The 26,584-nt window shown below is 36.4% G+C and overlaps 1 protein-coding gene across 1 annotated transcript in view; it reads left to right on the top strand.

The window, feature by feature from the left end:
* The window catches only part of tbc1d32 (TBC1 domain family, member 32), a 68,620-nt gene that overhangs the window by 28,478 nt on the left and 13,558 nt on the right, over positions 1-26,584 (top strand). Inside the window, exons 25-31 of the mRNA XM_016663864.1 lie at positions 4,513-4,635; positions 6,956-7,064; positions 14,587-14,677; positions 14,792-14,917; positions 18,771-18,854; positions 23,506-23,575; positions 24,395-24,510. Coding sequence (XP_016519350.1) covers positions 4,513-4,635; positions 6,956-7,064; positions 14,587-14,677; positions 14,792-14,917; positions 18,771-18,854; positions 23,506-23,575; positions 24,395-24,510 — 719 coding nt within the window. The remainder of the gene's footprint in view (positions 1-4,512; positions 4,636-6,955; positions 7,065-14,586; positions 14,678-14,791; positions 14,918-18,770; positions 18,855-23,505; positions 23,576-24,394; positions 24,511-26,584) is intronic.

The raw sequence follows: 26,584 nt of genomic DNA, 5'->3' as shown, positions 1-26,584 counted from the left end.
TTAAAATTAATAAATTAATAAGTAGTTTCTAGCACTTCTCATCAGGCGTGTTCAGAAAATGTAATTTTTAATAAAATCACCAAAATACATTGGTGATTAAAAAAAAAGTTTTATCTCTGATTTGTATCACAGCACATTGGGGCTACTGTAGATGAAAAAAACTCAAACATTTTTAGATTATTCTCAGAGATTTTCTAGAAAAAACTCAGAAAACTTCCAAAAGTCAAAAAGTTTCCACTTTTGAAGCTCAGAAATTTCTTTTTTTTTTTCCTAGAAAATTTCTGAGATTATTTTCAAAATCTCAGAATTTTTTCTCAAATTTTGGCTTTTCAAGCTCAGACATTTCCAACTTTATTTTTTTTTTCTGGCATTTTTTTAAATATTAATGTCAAACTTTCTTTGTTTTTTTTTTCATAAATGTTTTACTTCTCAAACTTAGAAATTTCAAATTGTTTTTTTCCTAAAAAAAATTTAATATTTCAAATTTTCTTGCAAATGTTTGACTTTTCAAGCTCAGAAATTTACATGTTTTTTTTTTTTTAGAAAATTTCTGAAATTAGTGTCGACATTTAGGGCTCTATATTTTTGGACCTATTATGCTGTTGTGGATTTTGATCATAGATCCAAGACTTCAGAAAATAAGTCATGGAGCCACAAATGGCCCTGGAGACCCACTTAGAACAAACTTCACTGCAAAAACGCAAAATCTTAAAGTATTTTTTTGTCTAGTTTCTATTGCAAATATCTTAGTTTGCTGGAACTAGTAGTACTCAATGCGCCTCTGCATGCGCCTCTGCATGCGCCGCTGCATGCGCCGCTGCATGCGCCTCTGCATGCGCCTCTGCATGCGCCTCTGCATGCGCCGCTGCATGCGCCTCTGCATGCGCCGCTGCATGCGCTTCTGCATGCGCCGCTGCATGCGCCGCTGCATGTGCCGCTGCATGCGCTCCACTAGACATTTTACTATCAGTGACTCAAATCCTGCCATGTTTACATTTCTGAAGCAGTTGCTTCGCACACGCCTGGTGAAATAAGATGATTGTTGCAGTTTTACAGTTAAAAATGGAGCCTTTAACTTGAGCGTGGGCACAATTATTTCCATTATTCCCCAAATCACGTGGCAAAAACACAAAATCTTAAAGTATTTTTGTCTAGTTTCAAGTGCAAGTATATTAATGCTCTTGAAATAAAAGAAAACTGATTTGTATGTAACTTTTCAGAAATAAAAATGAGCTTGTTTTAAGGAAAATATTCCTCAATATTGATGAAAAAGTTTTAGTTTTTACTGAAATAATCTACCAGTTGGAAAAAGCCAATGACTGATTCGAAGGAGTTGAATACAAATGCATGCCACACTTTTCAGATTTGTAAAAAAAAACCCCAAAACAAATAAAAACCATAAATCGATTAATAATTCTCCGTTCATCTCTCAACAATGAGCTGCATTACGAATAAGATTTAATAGACTGAAGTTTGTGATTGTAATGTGAAAATGTTTCAGTGATTTTTAATACTTTTACTTATGAAATGTATCATGAACTGTATAAAAAATCTACATTTTGTATTTAAGATTAAAACATTCTTTTTCTGTGAAGTATACATGACCAATCGTTCATAAAGGACTGGCAGGTTATTTCACTCATAACTGGTTATATGTGACATAATCTGCCAAATATTCATAATTTTATCAATGTTAAGGGATTTTTCTATTCTAAAAATTTTTACATCTTTCTGAAAATGACTTGTAAGTTAGTTTTCTTATTTCAGGTGCACTAAGATATTTTTACTAGAAACTGGATTAGATTTTATGTTTTTGTAATGAAAGGGGCCTTAATAATAATTTGTAAATGAAAAATCGTGTATAATTTTTCTGTACTTCTAAATATTTGTGCTGATTTATCACAAAATCCCAGTAAAACCCTTTGAATAATTGGGTGTTAATGTGACAGGAATACTTTTATCTGTCTCTTATGTGACCCAAACTGCAGTGAAAGGAGCAGAAACTGCAGTAATGCAGAGAAAAGCAGCGTTTTCCTGACCTGCTGGTTTTATTGGTGAGCTCTCTTTGGGTTTGAAATCCTTCATGGCTTCCTAATGGTTCTGGTCGGCGTTTAAATGACTTTGACTCACCTGAGGTCCGACTCGGATATATTATCACCTTTTGTGATCATCTGCCCAGCGTAGACAGGAAGGGGAGTCCGGCCCTGTAATGCGCTGATCGTATATCATGCATGTCAGGTAATGAATAATAGATTGCAGCTGCAGGTTGTTTTGCTGTAGTAACGAGTGTTATTCTTTCTCCTCCTGAGTGTCGGCTTCCTTTAAAGGAACCTTTATTTGTTGTACTTTACAGATACATTTTCCCCAGTTGATTCCTACAGAAATAATTCAAATACAGAATTGAACAATTTGTGAAAGAGGTTTCCTGCAGATATCAGATTTTTGTTCTTGTCTTTGGATTCTTGATCTGGATCTGATGGCCAGAAAAAACTCAGAAATTTTGAGATCAATCTTGGAAATTTTCTAGAAAGAACTTGAAAATTTCTGAGTTTGAAAAGTCAAAAGATTTCTTGAAAAAAAATTTTTTGCTTGATTTTATTATAACTTATCACATTATTAATATAAACTTAACAGATGAGCAAAGATTTTGCAAAACTGGACGATAATTAGTTTATAACATCGGTGAATAAATAAGTGAATGTGAAAATGTGAAATGTTTGCTTTACTTTTAGTGATCCGGTGGCTTCAGTTCCTGTCTTTTAGTTTGTTTCTTTAAGAAATAAATTAATGGTCATCTTTCAACGTTTAATAAAATAATTTGTGCCGTTCACCTTGTGTGACGACATTTCAACCTCTCAAAAGGGAATAATTAAATTAAACTCTTTATTTCTGTTGTGGAAACAAGATTATAAAATTAATTGTTCACAATTTTTTATTTGTGGAGATTAGAGTCGACAGAAAAGGTAGACGCTGCTAATACTTAAGATCCGCTCTAAAAACGCTTATATTCACATTCAATGTGAATTAAAAGGTTTTTGCACTACTGCAGCATAATCGATTAATGATTAACTGGAGCATACAAACTCAGAAAAAGGCTAATCAGTGGAAAAATACCATTGTTTGGACTGGTCAAAGTTTCGACTTTACATCCAGAAAGTGCATTCTTGTTGGTTGTGCAGGAAGCACCACTTCTGCTTTTCAAAGATGTATGGTTGTATAATTGCGCCTCTGTTTGCAGCTATTTTCACCTTCGAGTGTAAATGTTGAGTAGCAGCTTGTTTGGATTTAAAGTGACAAGACGCCATAAAACAAAACTAAAATCTCATTGTCTAAGAATGCAAAAAAATGTGATGTTTGGTTTCCCCCATCTTAAAATGTTAAAGGAAGCCTAAAAGGTCAGCTTTAAAGAAAAAAACAACAGATGTTAATCAGGCTTTTCCTCTGTTAAACTGAGTTTTAAAGCATGCGCCTCGAACGGAGAGCTGCAGGTTTAATTGTTTCAAACTGAGGTGAGAAGAAGTTCCTGACAAACTCTTTGCTTCCTGATGTTCAGCTGTCAGAAAGAGGCGCCGAGCCGTCAGTCACAGAGAAACATCCACAAACTCACCGACTCTGATCGACAACATGGAAAACTATCAGCCTGTGGCTTCATTACCACAAACCTGCAGAGGATGAGACGGAAATTAAAGGCCGGTCGCTACAGGATAAATTAAAACAAGCTCAATAATGTCCATTAATTTATTGTTTTTATCTTTTTTACCAGAAACTGGACAGTAAAAGTCTTAAATCTGGTGTTTTAGTCTCAACTAGATGTTTTTTTTCTTTTGAAGGACAATTTCATTGTCTTCATAATTTATTTGTTGTTTCTGTTGTTTTATTTTTGATATTTAAATGTCTTCCAGTCTTGGTGTTATATGTTTGTTAGGATTTAAATGTATTGATTTTTGAGAATGTTACTGTTGATAATGGTCTCAAAACAACAATATTATTGTTTATTGCAGTAACTTCTGGGACATTTTATCGTCTTACTGTGAGAAGCTCAGGCTGAAGTCAGTCAGATGGATGAAACTGAGCAGATTTTCAGAATATTTTGTAATATTTTTACTCTCACCAGGACAGACATGTTGGTTTAAATCCGAGCGCTCGCTTTGTTTTCCAGCTCTCTCAATGTTTCAAAATGTTGCTGGATCTTATCAGCCTGTCTGAGCCGCTGTCATTACCAGCAGCTGAAAATGAACCGTGAATGTTTTCCCGAAGGCTCCCACTTGACAAAGCTCTCAATTGGCTTTAACAAGCTGTGCTGGCTGACCTAATACGAGCAGACAAAAGGCCAGGGGACAAAAAGAAAAAGTCCAAACTGAGTCTGTGCCCGTGTGTTTCTGCCCTGCAGTGCAGTATGTACTAAATTAAAGTTTGTAATTCTCTGTAGTGGCGTTCTGTTGCAGTATCTCGGTCTGCCAGGCCTGTCTGTAATTTCGTGTCTTTGTTTTGGGTTTGTGTGCGTCGCTGCAGACTGCTCGGTGTGCTCTGCTGCTGCTTGGACTCCTTCCTGCTGCTGGAGAGCCAGTACAACATCTGCTGCTCGCTGCTGCAGAGTCAGAGGGAAAACGTCGCTGACCAAGACGCCACAGACGGGTACGAAGCCAGAAACGCAGTTAGACGAAAACTCGGTTCACACAGAGCCGGGTCGGTTCATGTCGGTCGTTTAAATTCTGATTTATTTGCAAATGAGGCTTGAAAATCAAATCTAATTTTTTTTTCAAACACCTCAAGAAGTAGGCTCACTATAAGAGTTTTATTACAATAATACAATCATAATATTAGCAGAATAAAGATGCAGTTTTACCTGAAAAACATCTTTGAAGGGGCAGTATTATGTATTTTTCAGGCACACAGAATCATTTTGTAGCACAACTATCAAATATGACTTAACAGAAATTAGACTTAACGCCTGGAAATTGGGCCTCTGTCTCTTTAAGAAACTTCTGCTCTTTCTGAAACTCCACCTTCAGCAAGTCATCACAACCTGTTTTAACCTTTATCAATGTTTTTACCAGCGTTTCACTGAGCAGTAGCTCCTATAATCTCAGCTGATCTGCAGTTTCACCAGGTGTTTGCTAATTGCTGCTGGCTAGTCTGAAGGAGCCAAGCTGAGTTTGCTGCTATATTTTGTAATGTTTGTGGTGTGGACCCAGGAATAACAGTCTCTAATATGGTACATAAACAAGTAAAAATATATTTAGAGGCTTTTCAGACCAAAAATATTGATAAAAATTCAAAATCTATTTTATTACAATCTTTTTTTCCTTTCTTTATGCACAAATCGATTTAAATTACGTAATTAAACACCAAAGTTAATAAAATATTAGTGCTACCCTTTAAAACAATGATTATACAAGATTTAATTTCTAAAAGTTTGACTCCAAAGTTTTCTTGCTTCAACTACTCGTTGAAATCTGGACTCACATTTGTTGCATTGAAAACATCAAACTGACTTTCGTCTTTTCTAAAAGCCAACAATCAGAAATTTCAGTAAATTAGGCCCATTTTTATTCTCTTTGTGCATCATCTTGATTTGACAGAAAACTTTCACATCTAATAAAAAAATGCATGCTTCAGATGTCAGAATAATAAATAAATAAAATGGAAGGAAGGATAAATAAAAGACCATTTCCCAGAGTGCTTCTCTGCGTTCTTCTAATGGAGACGCTGCTTTTGCTGCTGGTTACAAATGGAGACGGCCCTGAAGAGCCGCTCACATGTCAGGTTTGAAAACTCGCTCAGCTTCACAGAATGACGGCCCGCTCATTTCCTCCTCTTTTTTATTTATTTTGAACTTTTTCTGTAATGGTTGGCATCAGCTTTTCTGTTTATTCTGTTTGTGTTTTCAGCTCAGTGTCATCCTGACTTTGTGTTTTGGTGTTTAACCTTTGAGTTAACCCATTTCCCTCCACATCCGCTTGTTTTGTCTCTGACCTTTTTAACATCGATGACACCAGAACTCACATCTAAGACATATTTTTACCAATAAAGCATAAGCATGCAACATTTTGGAGCAATCTGGCCTTTGGAGAGAGAAATGTAAAACAAAATAGTCTTTTAGATTAGTTTCTGGAGTCCAAATTGCTCCAGCTATAAGAACTATCCACACAGAATGATGTTTTTCAGCCCTTATAATTGGAAATGTTCTGACTTCAGCTGAGATTTAAACAGCCTGCCCTTTTGTTTTCAAACTGATATGGTTGCAGAAATTTTGTAGCTTCAGAAAGGCTTTTGTATCACACATTGCCAATAAAATGGAGGACAGGAATGAGTGGAAAGTTTTCATCGTGTTGATTTTGTCATCTATAAATACTGCTGTGTTTTTTAAGGGGATCTTTTATCAAAGATTCACATTTTCCATAGTTTGTTCTTCCATTTGGGTCTCAGCTGCTTCTAAAAACAGACCAAGTGCTTAAAAAAAACACCCAGATGTTTTTTGGCAGTAAGTTAAAGATCCGTTTCAAAAACCTTCCGAATGTAACAACACAAATCAGCAGGCAATGCCCCTCGCCTAGCAACCCCAGCAAAGCCCCAGGGCATTACCTAGCAACCACAGTGGAACTCCCCTTGTTACCTAGCAACCTAAGCTGAGCTCCAGCACATTTGGTCAGCTGGTTTTACCGCTGTACAATGGCTGCTGGAAAAGACAAGTGCTTTATTGTTGACTTAATGTTCAGAAACCACTTTCTGCATTCTTGTTGCTTGTGCAGGAGGCGGTACTTCTGCTTTTCAAAGATGTATGGTTGAATAATTGCATGTCTGTTTGCAGCCATTTTCATGTCTGAACGTAAACATTGAGCTGCGGGGCCAGCAACAGCTCATTTAAGTAGTTATCTGTAGACATTTTGTTGTTGAGTGAGTGTTGTTATTCTGAAACATTAAATTTGTTTGCTTCTCTCTCTCTGCCTCTCAGGGCGATCATCATCGACGGCCTGTCAGTGGAGAGGAATCACATCTTGGTTCGTGTTCATGTGGTCGGAGGTCCGTCTGAGAGGCGGCTTCCCTCTCGAGCCCTGGACGAGGTCAGCTTCCTGCATTTGGCCTGATTTCCAACGTTTGATTTTACTGTTATGGCTGATGAGCATTAATATATGAAAATATCTTGGTAAACTAACTCGGGAGCAACTTTTCAGAAAGATATAGGAGCTTGCTTTAATATTGGAAAAAATACCAGTTTCCACTAACAGATTTTTTTACTTATAACAAAAAATGTTTCCCATTTTATAAATGAAATGATCTTCCAGGTTTTCAACAATATTAGGAAATTATGCAAAACAAGCTGGAAAGTTCCTGGTTAGTTTTGTCATATCTACTGAGAGATTTGTACTAGAAACTGGGCCAAAATACTTGGTAATATTTTCTGTTTTTGCAGTGCACCGTTTTCCTCTGCGAAGTCTGCATTCAAGGTTTAATAGCGCAACGATTATTGATTATTTTAGCTATCGATTATTCTGTCAGTTATTCTGTTGCTTTTGGCCCTGATGTTTTTAAAAACACTGAGAGAAGTTTCTGAAGGCTGTTGGTACATAAACTGTGAAAGCTTTCCGGTGAACAGGAGACCTTTTCCTTCCTCTTAATCCTTCCTTTCATTAATAATGATCAACAAAAGTGTTTCGTTTTTGATTCTCACATTGGAAGCATTATTAACCTTTCTCCGTGTTTCCATCCTGCCCTTGTGCTGCTGCTGCGAATGAAAAGAGCGAACTGATAACCAGGCGGCGCCGTCGTCCTTTGAAGCACGCAGCCTTATTTATTCAGCATGCTCCGGGATTGATATCAATTATTTAGGTGTTGTTTATGCTGAGCCCAAACAGGAACTCATTTATGCTGAGGTCAAGGAAATTATATATATATNTTTAGTTTGTTTCTTTAAGAAATAAATTAATGGTCATCTTTCAACGTTTAATAAAATAATTTGTGCCGTTCACCTTGTGTGACAACATTTCAACCTCTCAAAAGGGAATAATTAAATTAAACTCTTTATTTCTGTTGTGGAAACAAGATTATAAAATTAATTGTTCACAATTTTTTATTTGTGGAGATTAGAGTCGACAGAAAAGGTAGACGCTGCTAATACTTAAGATCCGCTCTAAAAACGCTTATATTCACATTCAATGTGAATTAAAAGGTTTTTGCACTACTGCAGCATAATCGATTAATGATTAACTGGAGCATACAAACTCAGAAAAAGGCTAATCAGTGAAAACATACCATTGTTTGGACTGTACAAAGTTTCGACTTTACATCCAGAAAGTGCATTCTTGTTGGTTGTGCAGGAGGCACCACTTCTGCTTTTCAAAGATGTATGGTTGTATAATTGCGCCTCTGTTTGCAGCTATTTTCACCTTCGAGTGTAAATGTTGAGTAGCAGCTTGTTTGGATTTAAAGTGACAAGACGCCATAAAACAAAACTAAAATCTCATTGTCTAAGAATGCAAAAAAATGTGATGTTTGGTTTCCCCCATCTTAAAATGTTAAAGGAAGCCTAAAAGGTCAGCTTTAAAGAAAAAAACAACAGATGTTAATCAGGCTTTTCCTCTGTTAAACTGAGTTTTAAAGCATGCGCCTCGAACGGAGAGCTGCAGGTTTAATTGTTTCAAACTGAGGTGAGAAGAAGTTCCTGACAAACTCTTTGCTTCCTGATGTTCAGCTGTCAGAAAGAGGCGCCGAGCCGTCAGTCACAGAGAAACATCCACAAACTCACCGACTCTGATCGACAACATGGAAAACTATCAGCCTGAGGCTTCATTACCACAAACCTGCAGAGGATGAGACGGAAATTAAAGGCCGGTCGCTACAGGATAAATTAAAACAAGCTCAATAATGTCCATTAATTTATTGTTTTTATCTTTTTTACCAGAAACTGGACAGTAAAAGTCTTAAATCTGGTGTTTTAGTCTCAACTAGATGTTTTTTTTCTTTTGAAGGACAATTTCATTGTCTTCATAATTTATTTGTTGTTTCTGTTGTTTTATTTTTGATATTTAAAATGTCTTCCAGTCTTGGTGTTATATGTTTGTTAGGATTTAAATGTATTGATTTTTGAGAATGTTACTGTTGATAATGGTCTCAAAACAACAATATTATTGTTTATTGCAGTAACTTCTGGGACATTTTATCGTCTTACTGTGAGAAGCTCAGGCTGAAGTCAGTCAGATGGATGAAACTGAGCAGATTTTCAGAATATTTTGTAATATTTTTACTCTCACCAGGACAGACATGTTGGTTTAAATCCGAGCGCTCGCTTTGTTTTCCAGCTCTCTCAATGTTTCAAAATGTTGCTGGATCTTATCAGCCTGTCTGAGCCGCTGTCATTACCAGCAGCTGAAAATGAACCGTGAATGTTTTCCCGAAGGCTCCCACTTGACAAAGCTCTCAATTGGCTTTAACAAGCTGTGCTGGCTGACCTAATACGAGCAGACAAAAGGCCAGGGGACAAAAAGAAAAAGTCCAAACTGAGTCTGTGCCCGTGTGTTTCTGCCCTGCAGTGCAGTATGTACTAAATTAAAGTTTGTAATTCTCTGTAGTGGCGTTCTGTTGCAGTATCTCGGTCTGCCAGGCCTGTCTGTAATTTCGTGTCTTTGTTTTGGGTTTGTGTGCGTCGCTGCAGACTGCTCGGTGTGCTCTGCTGCTGCTTGGACTCCTTCCTGCTGCTGGAGAGCCAGTACAACATCTGCTGCTCGCTGCTGCAGAGTCAGAGGGAAAACGTCGCTGACCAAGACGCCACAGACGGGTACGAAGCCAGAAACGCAGTTAGACGAAAACTCGGTTCACACAGAGCCGGGTCGGTTCATGTCGGTCGTTTAAATTCTGATTTATTTGCAAATGAGGCTTGAAAATCAAATCTAATTTTTTTTTCAAACACCTCAAGAAGTAGGCTCACTATAAGAGTTTTATTACAATAATACAATCATAATATTAGCAGAATAAAGATGCAGTTTTACCTGAAAAACATCTTTGAAGGGGCAGTATTATGTATTTTTCAGGCACACAGAATCATTTTGTAGCACAACTATCAAATATGACTTAACAGAAATTAGACTTAACGCCTGGAAATTGGGCCTCTGTCTCTTTAAGAAACTTCTGCTCTTTCTGAAACTCCACCTTCAGCAAGTCATCACAACCTGTTTTAACCTTTATCAATGTTTTTACCAGCGTTTCACTGAGCAGTAGCTCCTATAATCTCAGCTGATCTGCAGTTTCACCAGGTGTTTGCTAATTGCTGCTGGCTAGTCTGAAGGAGCCAAGCTGAGTTTGCTGCTATATTTTGTAATGTTTGTGGTGTGGACCCAGGAATAACAGTCTCTAATATGGTACATAAACAAGTAAAAATATATTTAGAGGCTTTTCAGACCAAAAATATTGATAAAAATTCAAAATCTATTTTATTACAATCTTTTTTTCCTTTCTTTATGCACAAATCGATTTAAATTACGTAATTAAACACCAAAGTTAATAAAATATTAGTGCTACCCTTTAAAACAATGATTATACAAGATTTAATTTCTAAAAGTTTGACTCCAAAGTTTTCTTGCTTCAACTACTCGTTGAAATCTGGACTCACATTTGTTGCATTGAAAACATCAAACTGACTTTCGTCTTTTCTAAAAGCCAACAATCAGAAATTTCAGTAAATTAGGCCCATTTTTATTCTCTTTGTGCATCATCTTGATTTGACAGAAAACTTTCACATCTAATAAAAAAATGCATGCTTCAGATGTCAGAATAATAAATAAATAAAATGGAAGGAAGGATAAATAAAAGACCATTTCCCAGAGTGCTTCTCTGCGTTCTTCTAATGGAGACGCTGCTTTTGCTGCTGGTTACAAATGGAGACGGCCCTGAAGAGCCGCTCACATGTCAGGTTTGAAAACTCGCTCAGCTTCACAGAATGACGGCCCGCTCATTTCCTCCTCTTTTTTATTTATTTTGAACTTTTTCTGTAATGGTTGGCATCAGCTTTTCTGTTTATTCTGTTTGTGTTTTCAGCTCAGTGTCATCCTGACTTTGTGTTTTGGTGTTTAACCTTTGAGTTAACCCATTTCCCTCCACATCCGCTTGTTTTGTCTCTGACCTTTTTAACATCGATGACACCAGAACTCACATCTAAGACATATTTTTACCAATAAAGCATAAGCATGCAACATTTTGGAGCAATCTGGCCTTTGGAGAGAGAAATGTAAAACAAAATAGTCTTTTAGATTAGTTTCTGGAGTCCAAATTGCTCCAGCTATAAGAACTATCCACACAGAATGATGTTTTTCAGTCCTTATAATTGGAAATGTTCTGACTTCAGCTGAGATTTAAACAGCCTGCCCTTTTGTTTTCAAACTGATATGGTTGCAGAAATTTTGTAGCTTCAGAAAGGCTTTTGTATCACACATTGCCAATAAAATGGAGGACAGGAATGAGTGGAAAGTTTTCATCGTGTTGATTTTGTCATCTATAAATACTGCTGTGTTTTTTAAGGGGATCTTTTATCAAAGATTCACATTTTCCATAGTTTGTTCTTCCATTTGGGTCTCAGCTGCTTCTAAAAACAGACCAAGTGCTTAAAAAAAACACCCAGATGTTTTTTGGCAGTAAGTTAAAGATCCGTTTCAAAAACCTTCCGAATGTAACAACACAAATCAGCAGGCAATGCCCCTCGCCTAGCAACCCCAGCAAAGCCCCAGGGCGTTACCTAGCAACCACAGTGGAACTCCCCTTGTTACCTAGCAACCTAAGCTGAGCTCCAGCACATTTGGTCAGCTGGTTTTACCGCTGTACAATGGCTGCTGGAAAAAACAAGTGCTTTATTGTTGACTTAATGTTCAGAAACCACTTTCTGCATTCTTGTTGCTTGTGCAGGAGGCGGTACTTCTGCTTTTCAAAGATGTATGGTTGAATAATTGCATGTCTGTTTGCAGCCATTTTCATGTCTGAACGTAAACATTGAGCTGCGGGGCCAGCAACAGCTTGTTTAAGTAGTTATCTGCAGACATTTTGTTGTTGAGTGAGTGTTGTTATTCTGAAACATTAAATTTGTTTGCTTCTCTCTCTCTGCCTCTCAGGGCGATCATCATCGACAGCCTGTCAGTGGAGAGGAATCACATCTTGGTTCGTGTTCATGTGGTCGGAGGTCCGTCTGAGAGGCGGCTTCCCTCTCGAGCCCTGGAAGAGGTCAGCTTCCTGCATTTGGCCTGATTTCCAACGTTTGATTTTACTGTTATGGCTGATGAGCATTAATATATGAAAATATCTTGGTAAACTAACTCGGGAGCAACTTTTCAGAAAGATATAGGAGCTTGCTTTAATATTGGAAAAAATACCAGTTTCCACTAACAGATTTTTTTACTTATAACAAAAAATGTTTCCCATTTTATAAATGAAATGATCTTCCAGGTTTTCAACAATATTAGGAAATTATGCAAAACAAGCTGGAAAGTTCCTGGTTAGTTTTGTCATATCTACTGAGAGATTTGTACTAGAAACTGGGCCAAAATACTTGGTAATATTTTCTGTTTTTGCAGTGCACCGTTTTCCTCTGCGAAGTCTGCATTCAAGGTTTAATAGAGCAACGATTATTGATTATTTTAGCTATCGATTATTCTGTCAGTTATTCTGTTGCTTTTGGCCCTGATGTTTTTAAAAACACTGAGAGAAGTTTCTGAAGGCCGTTGGTACATAAACTGTGAAAGCTTTCCGGTGAACAGGAGACCTTTTCCTTCCTCTTAATCCTTCCTTTCATTAATAATGATCAACAAAAGTGTTTCGTTTTTGATTCTCACATTGGAAGCATTATTAACCTTTCTCCGTGTTTCCATCCTGCCCTTGTGCTGCTGCTGCGAATGAAAAGAGCGAACTGATAACCAGGCGGCGCCGTCGTCCTTTGAAGCACGCAGCCTTATTTATTCAGCATGCTCCGGGATTGATATCAATTATTTAGGTGTTGTTTATGCTGAGCCCAAACAGGAACTCATTTATGCTGAGGTCAAGGAAATTATATATATATTTAAATTATTTCCAAAGGAGAGAGTGGAAATTAGTTTAGAGACTGTTAAGTTTGTCTGCTTAAAACCAAATGAGAAAAATCCATCCGTGATGCACAAGAAGACAAAAACTATACATGTGTTCATGTATGTGCAACTAATGATTAATTGAGGAATCAATTAGTCCCAACGATTAATTGATTAATCGTTGATTCTTCTGCCGATTATTTAACAAGTTGAGCATTTTTTACACAATATTAGAAATAAATTAAAAGATGCAAATGGGCAAACAATTCAATTACTTTTAGTTAATACAAAAATAAAAACATGATTGCCTGAAATGCAATAACGGTGTTCCTTTGGTGTACGCTTGATTATTTGTGGCAAAGGATTCAACGCTAGCTAAGAAACACTGCCCGCTAATCTGTTTATTTGTTGGATTGATTATTGGACAAAGTGCTTAATATATATTTTTGTATCAAATTTGAATCAGCTGGAGCTAAAAACGTCACTTGAGTTTTGGGTAGAGAAGATTTCCAAACTAATAAGCTTTTTAAATGCAAAATTTTTATTTTTTTTTGTGTAGTTTTGAAATTATTACTTTTCGACTGTTTTGTTCTTTCAGCAAATTATCTTTTTATCGAGCCTGTGTACTCCAGCTAACAGTTAATCAATTACTAAATTAGTGATCGATTAATCACAATTAATTTGACTAATCATTTCAGCCTTTATTGTTGACAAAATGTACCAGTGGAATCAGAACATTTTTATCAATATTCAAGAATTATTGACATAAAACAAGCAACTATTTCTTGATGAAAAGTTTTTTCTAAGTTAGTTTTGTCTTCTTTCAAGAGTAAAAAATGGAAAACTAGACAGAAATACTGAATTTTGTGTTTTTTGCAGCATGTTGAACCACAAGTGAAACGAAATGTCTGATTTTCATTGGATAATTTTCAGCAAATTTATATTTAAGATATTTCTTGTCCCTTTCAAGTTATTCCAGTGACCATTATGGGCTTTTATTAACAGAGGAATGCCAATAATTTTGTCCACATCTGCACAGACACAAACAGAAGCTTGAAATAAGAGTTACTTCAGACACAAAGCCTCACCAAGTCTGCAGTTCAGATCATTACTAGCCCTAAAGCAACAGCGGCTTCCTGAAAAACAAACTTTCTCAAACGATTTCGTCATCTGACAGGAAAACGAATGAACTGACTTTCTGAACCTCATTAACATCAGGAGCATATTGTGTTGGTAAGTCACCCACTGAGCTCCGTCAAAAACAAAACATAACTTCTGCAATGAATGAGAAATGATGAAAAGTATTAAAAAATCTACATTTTTTCTCACTTACCAGATGTCAGCACAAACGAAAAGCCTCAGCAAGAAAGAAATTTAAAACCTGGGAAGCTATTGTCTGATATTAAACAGGCTTTGACCAGAAAAGGTTTTTTTAATCAGAATAAAGAAAGACCTTATGTCCTGGTGGTCAGAAGGTGAAATATTTAAACCATTTTAATATATTTGTGACATTAGAAATGTGTATTTTTCTCTTCCTTTGGTGCAGGGAGAACTTCCTTACTCCTGGCCGATGTTTCTAAGCTATCCTCCTCCGTCCTGCTATGTTCCAGCCTTACAGGTCAAAAACGACGCGCAAGGTAAGAGAAACGTCATCAGTTTCTGCAATTAAAAGTTTTTAAATGACTTTAAGGGTTTTACTTCTGTTTTTCTTGGATTTAATCATAATTTTGCATACTTTTATCTGTGTGCAGAATGTGAGATCAGTGCGTTTCTGGCTTCATCCAAAGAACCAAGAGGTGAGGAGAGTTGGTTGGAGATCTGCAGAAGACATTTCTGCAAAGCCATGAAATCAAAGCCCAACACTTTAACTGGGAAAGGTGAGTTACTGGGTCGATTCAGTAGTTTCTAACATGGCGTTTAATTTTAGGGAAAATAATTAAGCTTGTTTTTGTCTAGTTTCTAGTACAAATAAATTAATTCACTCCACCCTTGTTTTATTGGAGCTTGTTTTAGGTAAATAATTCCTTAATATTCATGAATTAGTGGAATTAGTACTTTTTCATCAGTATTAAGGGATTATTGGCTTAAAACAAGCTCTTATTTCTTATATATCCATTTGAGTTTCTACTGCTTATAAAAACAGCCCAACTGCTGAAAAAGGGACATCCAGGTGTTTTTTGTCTCTAGAAAACATTTCAAAATCCTCCTGATTAAGTCACACTGCCCCGTTGGTGAACAACCCAAGCTGAGCTCCAGCTGTACAATGGCTGCTGGAAAAGACAAGTGTTTTGTTGTTGACTTACCGTCCAGAAACAACTTGCTACATCCTTGTTGGTTGTGTAGGGACTATTATTGTTACAGGTTAGTTTTCTAAACTACAGAAAGGTAATCGTTGGGATGCATAAATATGGAAATTCAAGCCGATGTTGATGTCCGATAGTGACACTGCTGTTATGGTAGAATTTACCAATACATTATTTTATACATTTATTATTCGATTACTCAATTAATCGTCAGAATAATCGATAGAATGCTCACTTACTAAAATATTTGTTTACAACAACCTTAAAGTTAATGTTTTATGAGCCATTTCAAAAGTCTCCTGATTCGTAAGTCACATTCCAAAGGCTGCACTGTTACCTAGCAACCCAAGCTGAGCTCCAGCACATTTGGTCAGCTGGTTTTACCGCTGTATGTGCTGTTCGAAGTGGTTTCTTGTTAACTTGCCATCCAGGAACCACTTGCTGCATTATTGTTAGTTGTGCAGGAGGTTCTACTAATGCTTTTCAAAGATGTACGGTTGTATAATTCTGTTTAGCCATTTTCACGTGAGAGTGTAAACGTTGAGTTGTGGATGTGACCAGCAGCAGCTTATTTGAATTTAAGTGACAACCGGTTCATTCTCTAAAGATTAAAATGTAATAAATATATTCTGCCTGCAGATCTTTGCTGGCCTGTTTAAGGAAGCACAATAGGTCACTAAGTTAAATAAATCCTTATTTTTTATCGTTATGCCTGTTATACGTGACCTGCTGATGGTTTTTATTTTAAAGCGTTTGTGGCTTTCTCTCTCTCGCTCGCTCTGTCTTCTCAAACGTTACAGAAGCGCCGCGTTCGTCTTTAATAACTCATCATCGCTGTCATTGACTGACGCTTTTTAAATTGCACCTACGCTTACTTTCCTCATATAGGAGTAAATGGCTGTGATTGACGAAAGACAAAAATACATTCAGATGAAGCATCAGGAGAACCTGATTACTCCCTTTCATCAGAACACGGTGGAAATTGCCTATGAAATCATCCACTGTGGGGCTCATTTGAGGCTTTTCAGAGGAAAAAAATAAATTATGATGATGATTTATTATCTTTTAAGCTTCCTTCAGCTGCAGAGAGGAGGTTTTGTCTGACTTGTCAATAACCACACAAAACCTGACACTTTCTTTTCAAGAAACGCCCAAGAAAGGGAAATTGTTACATTTAGCGTTTCAGCGAAATACCTTAAAGAATATACTTTTAAAATATAATTTCTTCCTGTTTTTTTTTTCTTTTGGGAGACAAAAATGACTCCCTCACTATAGCATCTTTCATCAAAACTGCTTTATCCATTTCATGCTCAGCAGCTCTCTCTCTTGTCAGCTTATTGATTTCTTAATTGGTCTCCTGCAGCAGCGTTTCAATAAGAAGCGTTCAGTCGTGCCTGGATTCGCTGACTGCTAGCGGTTACGATCATCAGCCTCCGTCTCCTCAGCTGACAGCTGGGAAATGATCATAATTACACTCTTCTGTGTTTACAAAATATCCTGCGATTCACTCAATATGTTTATTTAGCAGCGCAGGAATAAAGGTCCACCTGCTACCAGGTGGAAGATTAAAACTATTTTACTGTTTTGTGCTTCATGGTGACTGATTGGTTTTTAATCAATAACTTGATTATTAATAATGCAGCAAAACATGATGTGCAAACTGTTGGTCAAAATTAGTTTTTTAAACATTTTTAAAGCAAACATTTTGTGCTTTTTCATTTTATCTGCTCAATAATAAACAAAAAAATCTGAGAATTTTATTGGAATTAAATAAATTGTATTGTAGACCCACAGTTTCTAAATATTTTAGATTCTTGGGTATTGTAAAAAAAAAAAAAGTTATACGTTTTATTTTTTAAATTGCAAGACAAAAACATAAATTTTTCATGATTAAAGGAATAAATCTGCAATAAAAACATAATTCTCTAATATTCTAATATCTGAAAATAAAAGAAATTGAACAACTGAGATCTCACATCTTATATATATGATGCAACATTTGTAATAATTTAAGAAACTTGTTTTTATTAGAAATTTAAAACTTTTTAATGTCTTTATTTTTGATAAATTTAATTTTTGACATCATGGAATATCTAAGTTTTTTTTCTCTTGTAACTGTTTGAGATCAATCCAGAAATTTCTGAGGGTTTTTCTTTTTCTTTGGCCACAGAAGAGGAAACTTTCACCAATAGTTATTTTGTCTTTTTTATACAAAGGTCCTAATATTGCGTAGTTGGTTGTATTTAATAAAAACCTTAAAATCGTTTTATCGTAGCAGCATACATGACTTGAAGATTGTAATATTATAAATATAAAACAATGACACAAAGGTTAAATTTCTTTTTACCACTTTTCAAAATAGGAAATAAAAGAAAGCATGCTATGCAAGCAAGGCAGATGCACTGCAAAAACACAAAATCTTACCAGATGTTTTCCTCTAGTTTCTATTGGAAATACCTTGCTACACTTGGGTTGAGACAAAAAAGGAACTTTTCAGCAAGAAATAAGAGCATGTTTTAAGTAAATAGTTGCTTAAAACTATTAATCTTACCAAAATACTTAAGAGTTTGTTTTTGCAGTGTGTGTTGATATTTATGAGGAGCTGTCTGTGAAAACGCGCCCCCATGTAGTCGGGGCAATAATTGTATAAATGCATTTCTTGGCACCAGCTTGGCTGTTTTCTGACCTCTTATGAGAGGCTTGTTGTACTTTCTTGCTTTGGCCATCAGTTTGTCTCCCATCTCATTTTGCTTGTTAGATCCTCAGTGACTGCGGGTGGCTCTGCCACGCAGCTCTGGGATCTGTGGCTGTGGGGTCGTCGGGTTTACTCAGGGACGGTCGGGGCAGCGGAGCCGTAAATTGGTGTGAGTGGAGGGTCAGGCTTACAGCTCACAAAGCCGACCGAGATCGTTGCAGATGAGCCCTAATTTCCAGATTCATTTATAAGCTGAACATTCACAAAATGCTTTGTTTGTCCAAAAGCCAATATCTTAGTCAGAGAAGAGCTGCAGCTAAGGATCATTTTAGTTATTGATTATTCTGATGATTAATTGAATGATCGGCTGAAAAATGTACATTCTGGGATAGAACCAGTGATTATTTTAGTAAGAGATTATTCCTTCAGTTATTCTGATTGATTATTTGGATAAAAACATTAATACATTTATATAATAATATTTTTAGTAATCGATTATTCTGACATCAATAAGCGGGAGAACTTAACGATTACTAAATTAGTTGACTGTTCATCACGATTAATCCGATTAATCGTTTCAGTCCTCATTCAAAGCTGATTTCAGTCTCTGTCTTACTCAGGAGTCGTCTTATAGGAATGTAAAACATGGTTTTTCTAGATACATTTTAGCCTGAAAAATGCTAATCTGTCTCTGCTTGAATTATTATTTATGAATGTGATTTTTCTCCACAGTGCTGGCTGACCTTCTGGAGAAAGTTGTGGTCCATTTATCCAGCTCTGCCTCCGGAAGCTTCTTCTCTCCGGTTCAGTACAAAGGTCAGAGAGGAACCAACTCGTTTTCTTTTGCTTGTTGTCAAATGAAAACCACTGAAGGCCTTTTGGTGCCATTTGTTACGTAACCAGTAAAGTAAAAGCTTTTGCGTAATTTGTCCCGCGATCTTAAAGATTGAAAAACTTGAAAATATACACAATCTAACACCAAACTATGCAGAAGATGCATGTTATTTATGTTTGTTAGTATTATGCAGTGTTTGTAATATTTTTTAGAATGGGAACATTCAAAGATCTGAGCTGTAATAAAATGTAGCCTTGCAAAACTTTCAGCATGTTACAAACCTCCATCTACACACCATTATGGGATGACAAAGTAGTGAATCACTGTGAAGTAGATGGAAAATGGTAAATAGTTTTTAAGTATTTTTTTAAACATTCAAGTCTGAAAAATGCGGCTCACATGGCTGAACGATTAATCGAATTAATCGTGATTAATCGATCATTGAAATAATTGACACTGTTGCAGTAACCAGTTCAACTAAAGGTAAATGCATGTATGACTTTATGTAGATCATGTTGGGACGTTATTGAAGTCTGGAGATGTTCTTCAGGTGATGGAAGGCCGACTTGATAACTGTCTTTATGTGGCTCTGAAGGTTCAGGTCAAAGTTCATCACTACATCCAGATTCCAGACTTGATCTCCAGTTTCAAGCTGCGATAACTGAAGCTCTTTGCTGCCTCTATTGATTCTTGTTCCTTTTTTTATGTCTAAAAACAGTTTTGTTATATTCGCTGGGCAAAGTTGTGGCATCTCAACACACTTATTTGTTCTGCTCAGACGTTTCTGAGTGGATTCATCATCACCTGGTGACATGTAGAGCTGCATATCATCTGCAGAACGAGATAATAACTTACCTGGTTATTCGTTATAATCTGAGATCATATAGATATGAAATAAGAGGGGCCCAAGATGCATCCTTGAGGAACCCCACGTGTGTTTGTAATGAGGCAAAAGCTGGAAATATGAGAGAAGTACAAATACTTTTTTTATGGTCAACTTGACATCAGGAGTTTTTCCTCTGCTGTAAAAAAACCTCCCCGCAGTATCAGTGAAATAACCTAAAAGCCAGGAACTGATATGTTTTTCAGTGTCGTCTGAATGGGCTGTCCCTGCGGATTCACAGACATGGAGGGAAAAAATCCTTCACACTTTGAGAGCGTTTTCCTTCCGCAGGTCAAAATATGTTCGGTTTCACAAGTCTAACAAGCGAACTGTGTCAGCAGGTTGGCGTGTTTGGTAGCCAGAGGGCTAAACAAGCTTCTCCGACTGAGGCCAGACAGAAAGACACGAGGCTAATTAGTCAATACACAGAAAATGTTGGAGGCTGTAATTTTTCCTGAAGGTAAAGCGCTAAATGCTCACGTATTCGTCCTAATTAAAGTGTATTTTACTACATGTATTAAAAGTTTACTGCAGTGTCCTGTCAGCTTCAGCTGGGAAACATTTGTCACTTTTCTGGAACAACATTATGTGTTAGGAATATTCAAAATAATATTAAACTAAAATAAACAGTAGTGTCAAGTTGGTAATTAAACTTTTCAAGCTTTTTGCAAAAGTGTTGGATATCATAAGATGGTTTTATTTACAAATTTCCATTTGATAATTACTGAGGTGTTTAGTAGCGCTGATTATTTTGTTCTTGTGTGCACATTTTCCCTTGTCCTGCTGATTGTTTTCTTGTTTTTAAAAACTTGTTCGAAATAAATTTAAAAAATGAAATGAAATAATTTTGCAAAACTGCACAAACATTAAATCCCGAAGTCATATTTTCAACATATTATTCATTCATTTATAAATGTCACAGTTTCAAGCTGAATATTTACCCTAAGTTATAGGATAAATGTTTACAGGTACAGTAATTATATTGTTTAATATTATTTCACTCATTTCAGAAATGAAACTTATTTTCTAGACCCATTACACACGGAGGGGAATATTTCAAGCTTTTATTTCTTGTAATGTTGATGGTTTTGGCTTAAGAAAGTGAAAATCCAAGATTTTGTCTCAGAAAATACAATATTGCAAAAAAAAAAAAAACTCATGGTGATGCATTTTAATGAGCTTATTAATTTAAAACACAAAAGTCATTGCTAAAGAAGCTGAATAGTCAGAGTTCTGTATCAAAACGTATATTCATAGAAAGTTAAGTGGAAGGAAAAAATGTTGTTTGAATGAATCAACAATGATGTAAATATATTCCTAATACGATTAAATATAATCAAACTGTATAAAAAAAAAGAAATTTGAAGTTTTTATATTTTCTTTCTCATAACAGAAAAGGAATTTCATTATATAGATTAAAGAGGGAAGTATTTTAAGCCTGTATTTTTAATTTAGTTCACAGATAATAAAAATTCAGAATTCTGTGTCTGAAAATTAGCAGACTGTGAAAATGTAAAGGCATATGCCTAGAAAGTTAAGTGGAAGGAAAAAGTGTGGCAGAAAAAGAATTGAATTTTAGTGAATTAATGATGGTACAACTATTTAAATGGGTGTTATTCCTAATTAGACTAAATATAACCTATACAGCTAGCTAGTAATTAGCAGCTAACAGTTGTAAAAAAAGAAAAATGAACCACATTGTTGCCACGGTAACGATCTGAAAGTAATAGACCAGAGGGAATAACTGTTCAAAAAGCAACTTAAAAAAATCATGAACAAAATCTACAAATCTGAACCAATCCTGTATTTTAATTATTTAAAAAAATAAACTATCAATTCTTCGCTGCACTTCGAGTTTTCTTGGTCCGATTGCAGGGGGAAATCCACACAGTTTCCTCCAGCTCGGTCGTCTTCAAATTAATTTTAAGGGAGTTTATTGTTGTGCATAATGCATGAACACATTTTTCTCCAAGCCCTTAAATTCTGCAGGATTCATTATTTTCAATATTGGTTCCTTAATTTATCTGAAGAGCACAGAGAAAGTCTGGGGACGTCCTGCAGGTTGCTGATATTACTCTTCATGAGTTCTGCAGAGAACAACTGGAAATGTTTGTCGCAACTAATATAAGAGATGAAATCCCTGCAACACCTTTTATGGTGGCGCCTTTAAACAAAAGTTTAATATCTGTTATTTGGGTTATTACGAACGGTAAACTGGACTCTGGGGGCAACGCGCTGAGCGGGGATGGAAACGACGAGAGGATTTATCTCCATTAGACCGTAATTGCCATCAGTGTGAAGTTCTCAGAGATGTTAATATGTGAGGAAGAAAAGAAAAAATTATCCAAATTAATGCCAGATTTGATAGCGTGTGATTAATGCTCTGCTTCCTGATGGAAACGGCGTCGAATGGTCGCTTTGAGATGTAAATTCCAGCCAACATTTTATGTTTTTATTGCTGTTTTTCCTCTGAAAAATTGGATTTGAGGTTTGCGCTGCTGTTGCCGTCGTCTGGATGATTGTTTTCCATATTAATTGCTAAATCTCCTCATCATCCGACTATAAACTGTCTGCAGATGATTCATTTGCGCTGATATTATTACATTTCCCAAATGCCAGGATGTGGTTGTAACTTTTTTTCCCCCTTTTATTGTCTGATTATTGAAGTTGCCAGACCATTAAACCCGAATTTCCAAAATCTAATATGTTTCAATGATTATACCTCTTAATAAGAACATTTTTGTTTTTACATGCAGACTCTGCAGGAGACTTTAGTGCTTGTTGTGTTGCTCTGTTAGAAACTATTATACCTGGGAAAAAGTCATCTTGTGATAAAAACGATTCATGTGGAGGAGAAATTAGTAATTTAATCTTTTCTCCTCGGCTCTGAACACGGAAACGTCAAAGTGCCGCTGTGAAATTACCCGATGCTACGCTACGTCGCTAACATCACAGCTAAGGCCGTTCAAAGTGCTTCACATTATAAAAACTGGGAGTTTCTGGGAGTTTGTTCCAGATTTGTGGTGCATAGAAGCTGAATGCTGTTTCTCCATGTTTGGTTCTGGTTCTGGGGAACCAGCAGACCTGAGAGGTTCTGGAAGGTTGATACGACAGCAGATCTTTAGCTGTTCAGTGATTTATAAACTAACAACGGTGTCTTAAAGTCCACTCTCTCAGTGTGGGGGCTTTAGAACTGGCGCTCTATCTGCCTGGTTTTAGTCAGAACCCGAGCAGTAGCGTTCTGGATCAGCTGCAGCTGGACGATTGATTTTTTATTTTTTATTTTTTTTGTGAGGGCACTGTTGCAGTAATCAATGCAACTAAAGATAAACACATGAATAAGCATCTCTAATACTGAGACAGTAGTCCTTTAATCCTGGTTCTTCAGCTGACAGAAGGCCGACTTTGCAACCGTCTTTATGTGACTCTGAAGGTTCAGGTCTGATCTCTGTTTTCCAGCTGTAGCTGTGCACCGACTCTACATCTCTCCTCTTTAGGTACAGAAATAATAACTTCAGTTTTGTTTCTGTTCAGCTGGAGAAAGTTTTGTCACATCCACACATTTATCTGTCCAGTGATTGGCTGGTTCAGGGTCACCTGATGACATCATCATGTGGAGCTGAGCTGAGCCAACTCTGTCATTCATCATGGTCAACATGCTCCCTGCTACGAGGAAAAGTTTTCTTCTGAATATTCCTGTTGTACTCGGTGTGGCTCTCATTTGTATTTTAATTGTTTTGTTGTTGCAGCAGTGGAGAAAAACGTGAAAAATGTTGTGTTATCGTCTGTGGAGCAGCTGGGAATCCAAACATGCTTCAGGTACGTTAAATAGGATGTTTAATTATTGTAAGGAAACTGTTGGATCTTACTGAGTATTGAGCAGGGCTGAAGCGATTAATCGGGACTAATAAATTAATCATATAATCATCAAAATGTCGCTGCATGGTTGACTTTTTCCTTCCACTCAACTTTCCTTGAGCACACTATAACTTTTTCATAGTATCCTAATTTTCTCAGACACTAATTTTCATAATCTGTAAATAATATTCAGCAGATTTACAATAAATATTTGTTGTTAAAAATACTTTACTGCATTTTTCTAAATATTTAAACAAATTTCATCCCCTTCCAGTTTTTGTCACATTTATAGTTGTTAAACTGTCGATTTGAATATCAGGGAGCAGTTTTTGTTTTCTTGTAGCCAATTCCTGACACCTATCTCATATTATTGAATGTTTTTCCCATTTTGAAGATAAATTACTGGTGATTTAGTCACACCAGTTGGATTTTCAAATGATTTAACTGAAGGAAACAATTCAACAAAATGTGTTTATTTTTCAGAACGTAGCAGGATTTATTGTGCTCTAAATGTATCACCATTAATTAAACTGTGGAGTGGTTTTAAGGAGTCCTTCTGGGTGTTGCTCTGCCAGGTAACTGTTATACGATCTGGCATCAGGGATTATGGAGGCTGAAATGAAATGAAAGCTCTGAAAACTGTTGAGACTTTGCAGAAATTCAGTTTGATCTTTAGTCTTTTGGAGCAGTTGGGAAATAAAAATGCGATTCTGATGAAAAGCATCAGAACTTCACCAGAGGATTTCACTAGCGGTGCGGATGTGATGTTTGTGTTGCCAGGTATGGCTGCTACCTCCAGCTGCTACAGGAAGACGCAGAGAGCGACTTGGAGCTGCTGATGAAACACATGAAGAACTTCCTGTCGACACAGAGAGTGAAGACTTCATCGGCTCTTGGTATCCTTTAAAACTGCCTGTGTGCAAATTAACAATGTTCTAGGCTTTTCTGGAAAAAAAAAATGTCTGTTGCCAGTTTGTTTAACCGCTTCGTTGAACAGGTTAGCATGGATCTGTGGTCTAAACAAAACATGATTGTTTCTTTCTTTTTACACAAAATCATTCTTGGATAACGAGATTTGAGCCGTTTTAGGGCATCTTGTCACTTTAAGTCCAAATAAGCTGCTGCTGGCCATGCCCCCAACGCAACGTTTACACTCACACATGAAAATGGCTGCAAAGTACACAATCGTACATCTTTTGAAAAGCAGAAGTGGAGCCTCCTGCATAACCAACAAGAATGCAAGAAAACACTTTGTGCAGCCCGTACAGCGGTAAAACCAGCTGACCAAATGTGCTGGAGCTCAGGTTGGGTTGCTAGGTAACGGGGCTTGCCTTCACTGTGGTTGCTAGGTAACGGGGCTTGCCTTCACTGTGGTTGCTAGGTAACGGTGAAGCCTTTGGAATGTGACTTAATAATCGGGAGATTTTTGAAACGGCTCATGAAACATGAACTTATTACAGAAAAAAACAGCTTTGTTGGGTTTTTTTTGCGGTTGGACTGTTTTTAAAACCAGCTGAGACCCAAAGCGATGTACGAAAACTAAATTAAAACCTGAATTTAGCATTTTAGATCCCCTTAAATAGTTTCTTCCTTTTATTTTTTAGCCATTCTGATGGTTTGAGACACTTTTGATTCCTGAAAAATTAGGCTCATGGTTGATTCAATAAATTCGGCCCACATCATCACACCTCCACCACTGTGCTGGATGGCTGCTGAAATATCTCTACTCATCTGTTTAAAGAACATTAGTCCAAAAGTCTTCGGGTTCATTTAGATATATTTTTATGAACATCATCTGAGCTCCTTCATTCGAGAAGAAGAGTTTTTCACCTTCAACCCGTCCAAACAGACCGTCCCTGTTTAGTCTTTTCTTGCCATTATAGAATATGAACACCCTTGAACTAGACCGTCCATTAACCAGGCTAACCTTGAAATCTCCATATTAAAGAACGATTTCTCCATCAGAAACCAGAGTCTGATGTTCCTGTGGTGCTGATGGTGCCACCGACCCCCCTGTCGACAGAGATGAGGTCAGCCTCTGTCTGATCAACACTTTATCTTCCTCCATCTGTGTCTCCAGGAGCTCAGCCTCCTTTTTGTCCCACATGACACCCGGTAGCCGCAGCTCTCCTCTGGTCTCCTTTACAAAATGGACAAAAGAAAACAGAATCCTGACAAGCAGGCAGAGCTGGTAGGAACCAGAGTTTATATTAGTTTCATTTTTATTTTGTTGACGTTTTATTTGTCTAATTCAGTTAGTTTTTAGAGTGTGTTTGTTAGTTTTTATTAGTTTAATATTGTTTAGTTTTTTCATACTTTGGTTAATTTTTAGGTTAAAGTATTATTATGTTTACATTGATTAGGTAATAAATACTCAATATTAGATTCTGTAAACATTGAACAACTGACTGTGTCGTAATTTGCTGATAAACTGTTTTAGGGGAAAAATAAATTTCACATCAGTTCGGAAGACTATTAATTAGATTTATAGACACGAAAATAACTTTATAATTTCTGAATGTTTTAGTTTTATAAACCCAATATTGTTAAAGTTAGTTATAGTTTTTCCCTGTTATTTTTATTTGTCCTGTTCAGGAAAATGTTCTCAATTTCAGTTTTTATTATTTTTAGTTGACTACAATAACTTTGGTAGTAACTGGTTATATTTACTCAGTTACATTTATTTGAGTAACGTTTTAGAAAATAATTACTTTTAGGAGTATTCTTACTATAAGAAAATAAAAAAATGTTTCTTTTGTAATTATGTTATTTATATGAAGAATTTTCAGCTTGATTTATAAAACAAACATTTCCACATAACTTGATATTTGGTCTGTTTGATGCAGATTTTAAATATTTTTTAAACATTAATTGATTGCTCAATTACTCTGTACTTGAGTGACTCTTTTACTCTTATTTTATTTCTTGGACTTTTTACTTTTGGGTAAAATTTTTGGGAACTAATCCGTC

The sequence above is a fragment of the Poecilia formosa genome, unplaced genomic scaffold (genome assembly GCF_000485575.1).
Source record: "Poecilia formosa unplaced genomic scaffold, Poecilia_formosa-5.1.2 Scaffold450, whole genome shotgun sequence".
Lineage (NCBI taxonomy): Eukaryota > Metazoa > Chordata > Actinopteri > Cyprinodontiformes > Poeciliidae > Poecilia > Poecilia formosa.
The sequence above is the reverse complement of the archived record's forward strand: the minus strand, read 5'-3'. Positions and strand labels throughout refer to the sequence as shown.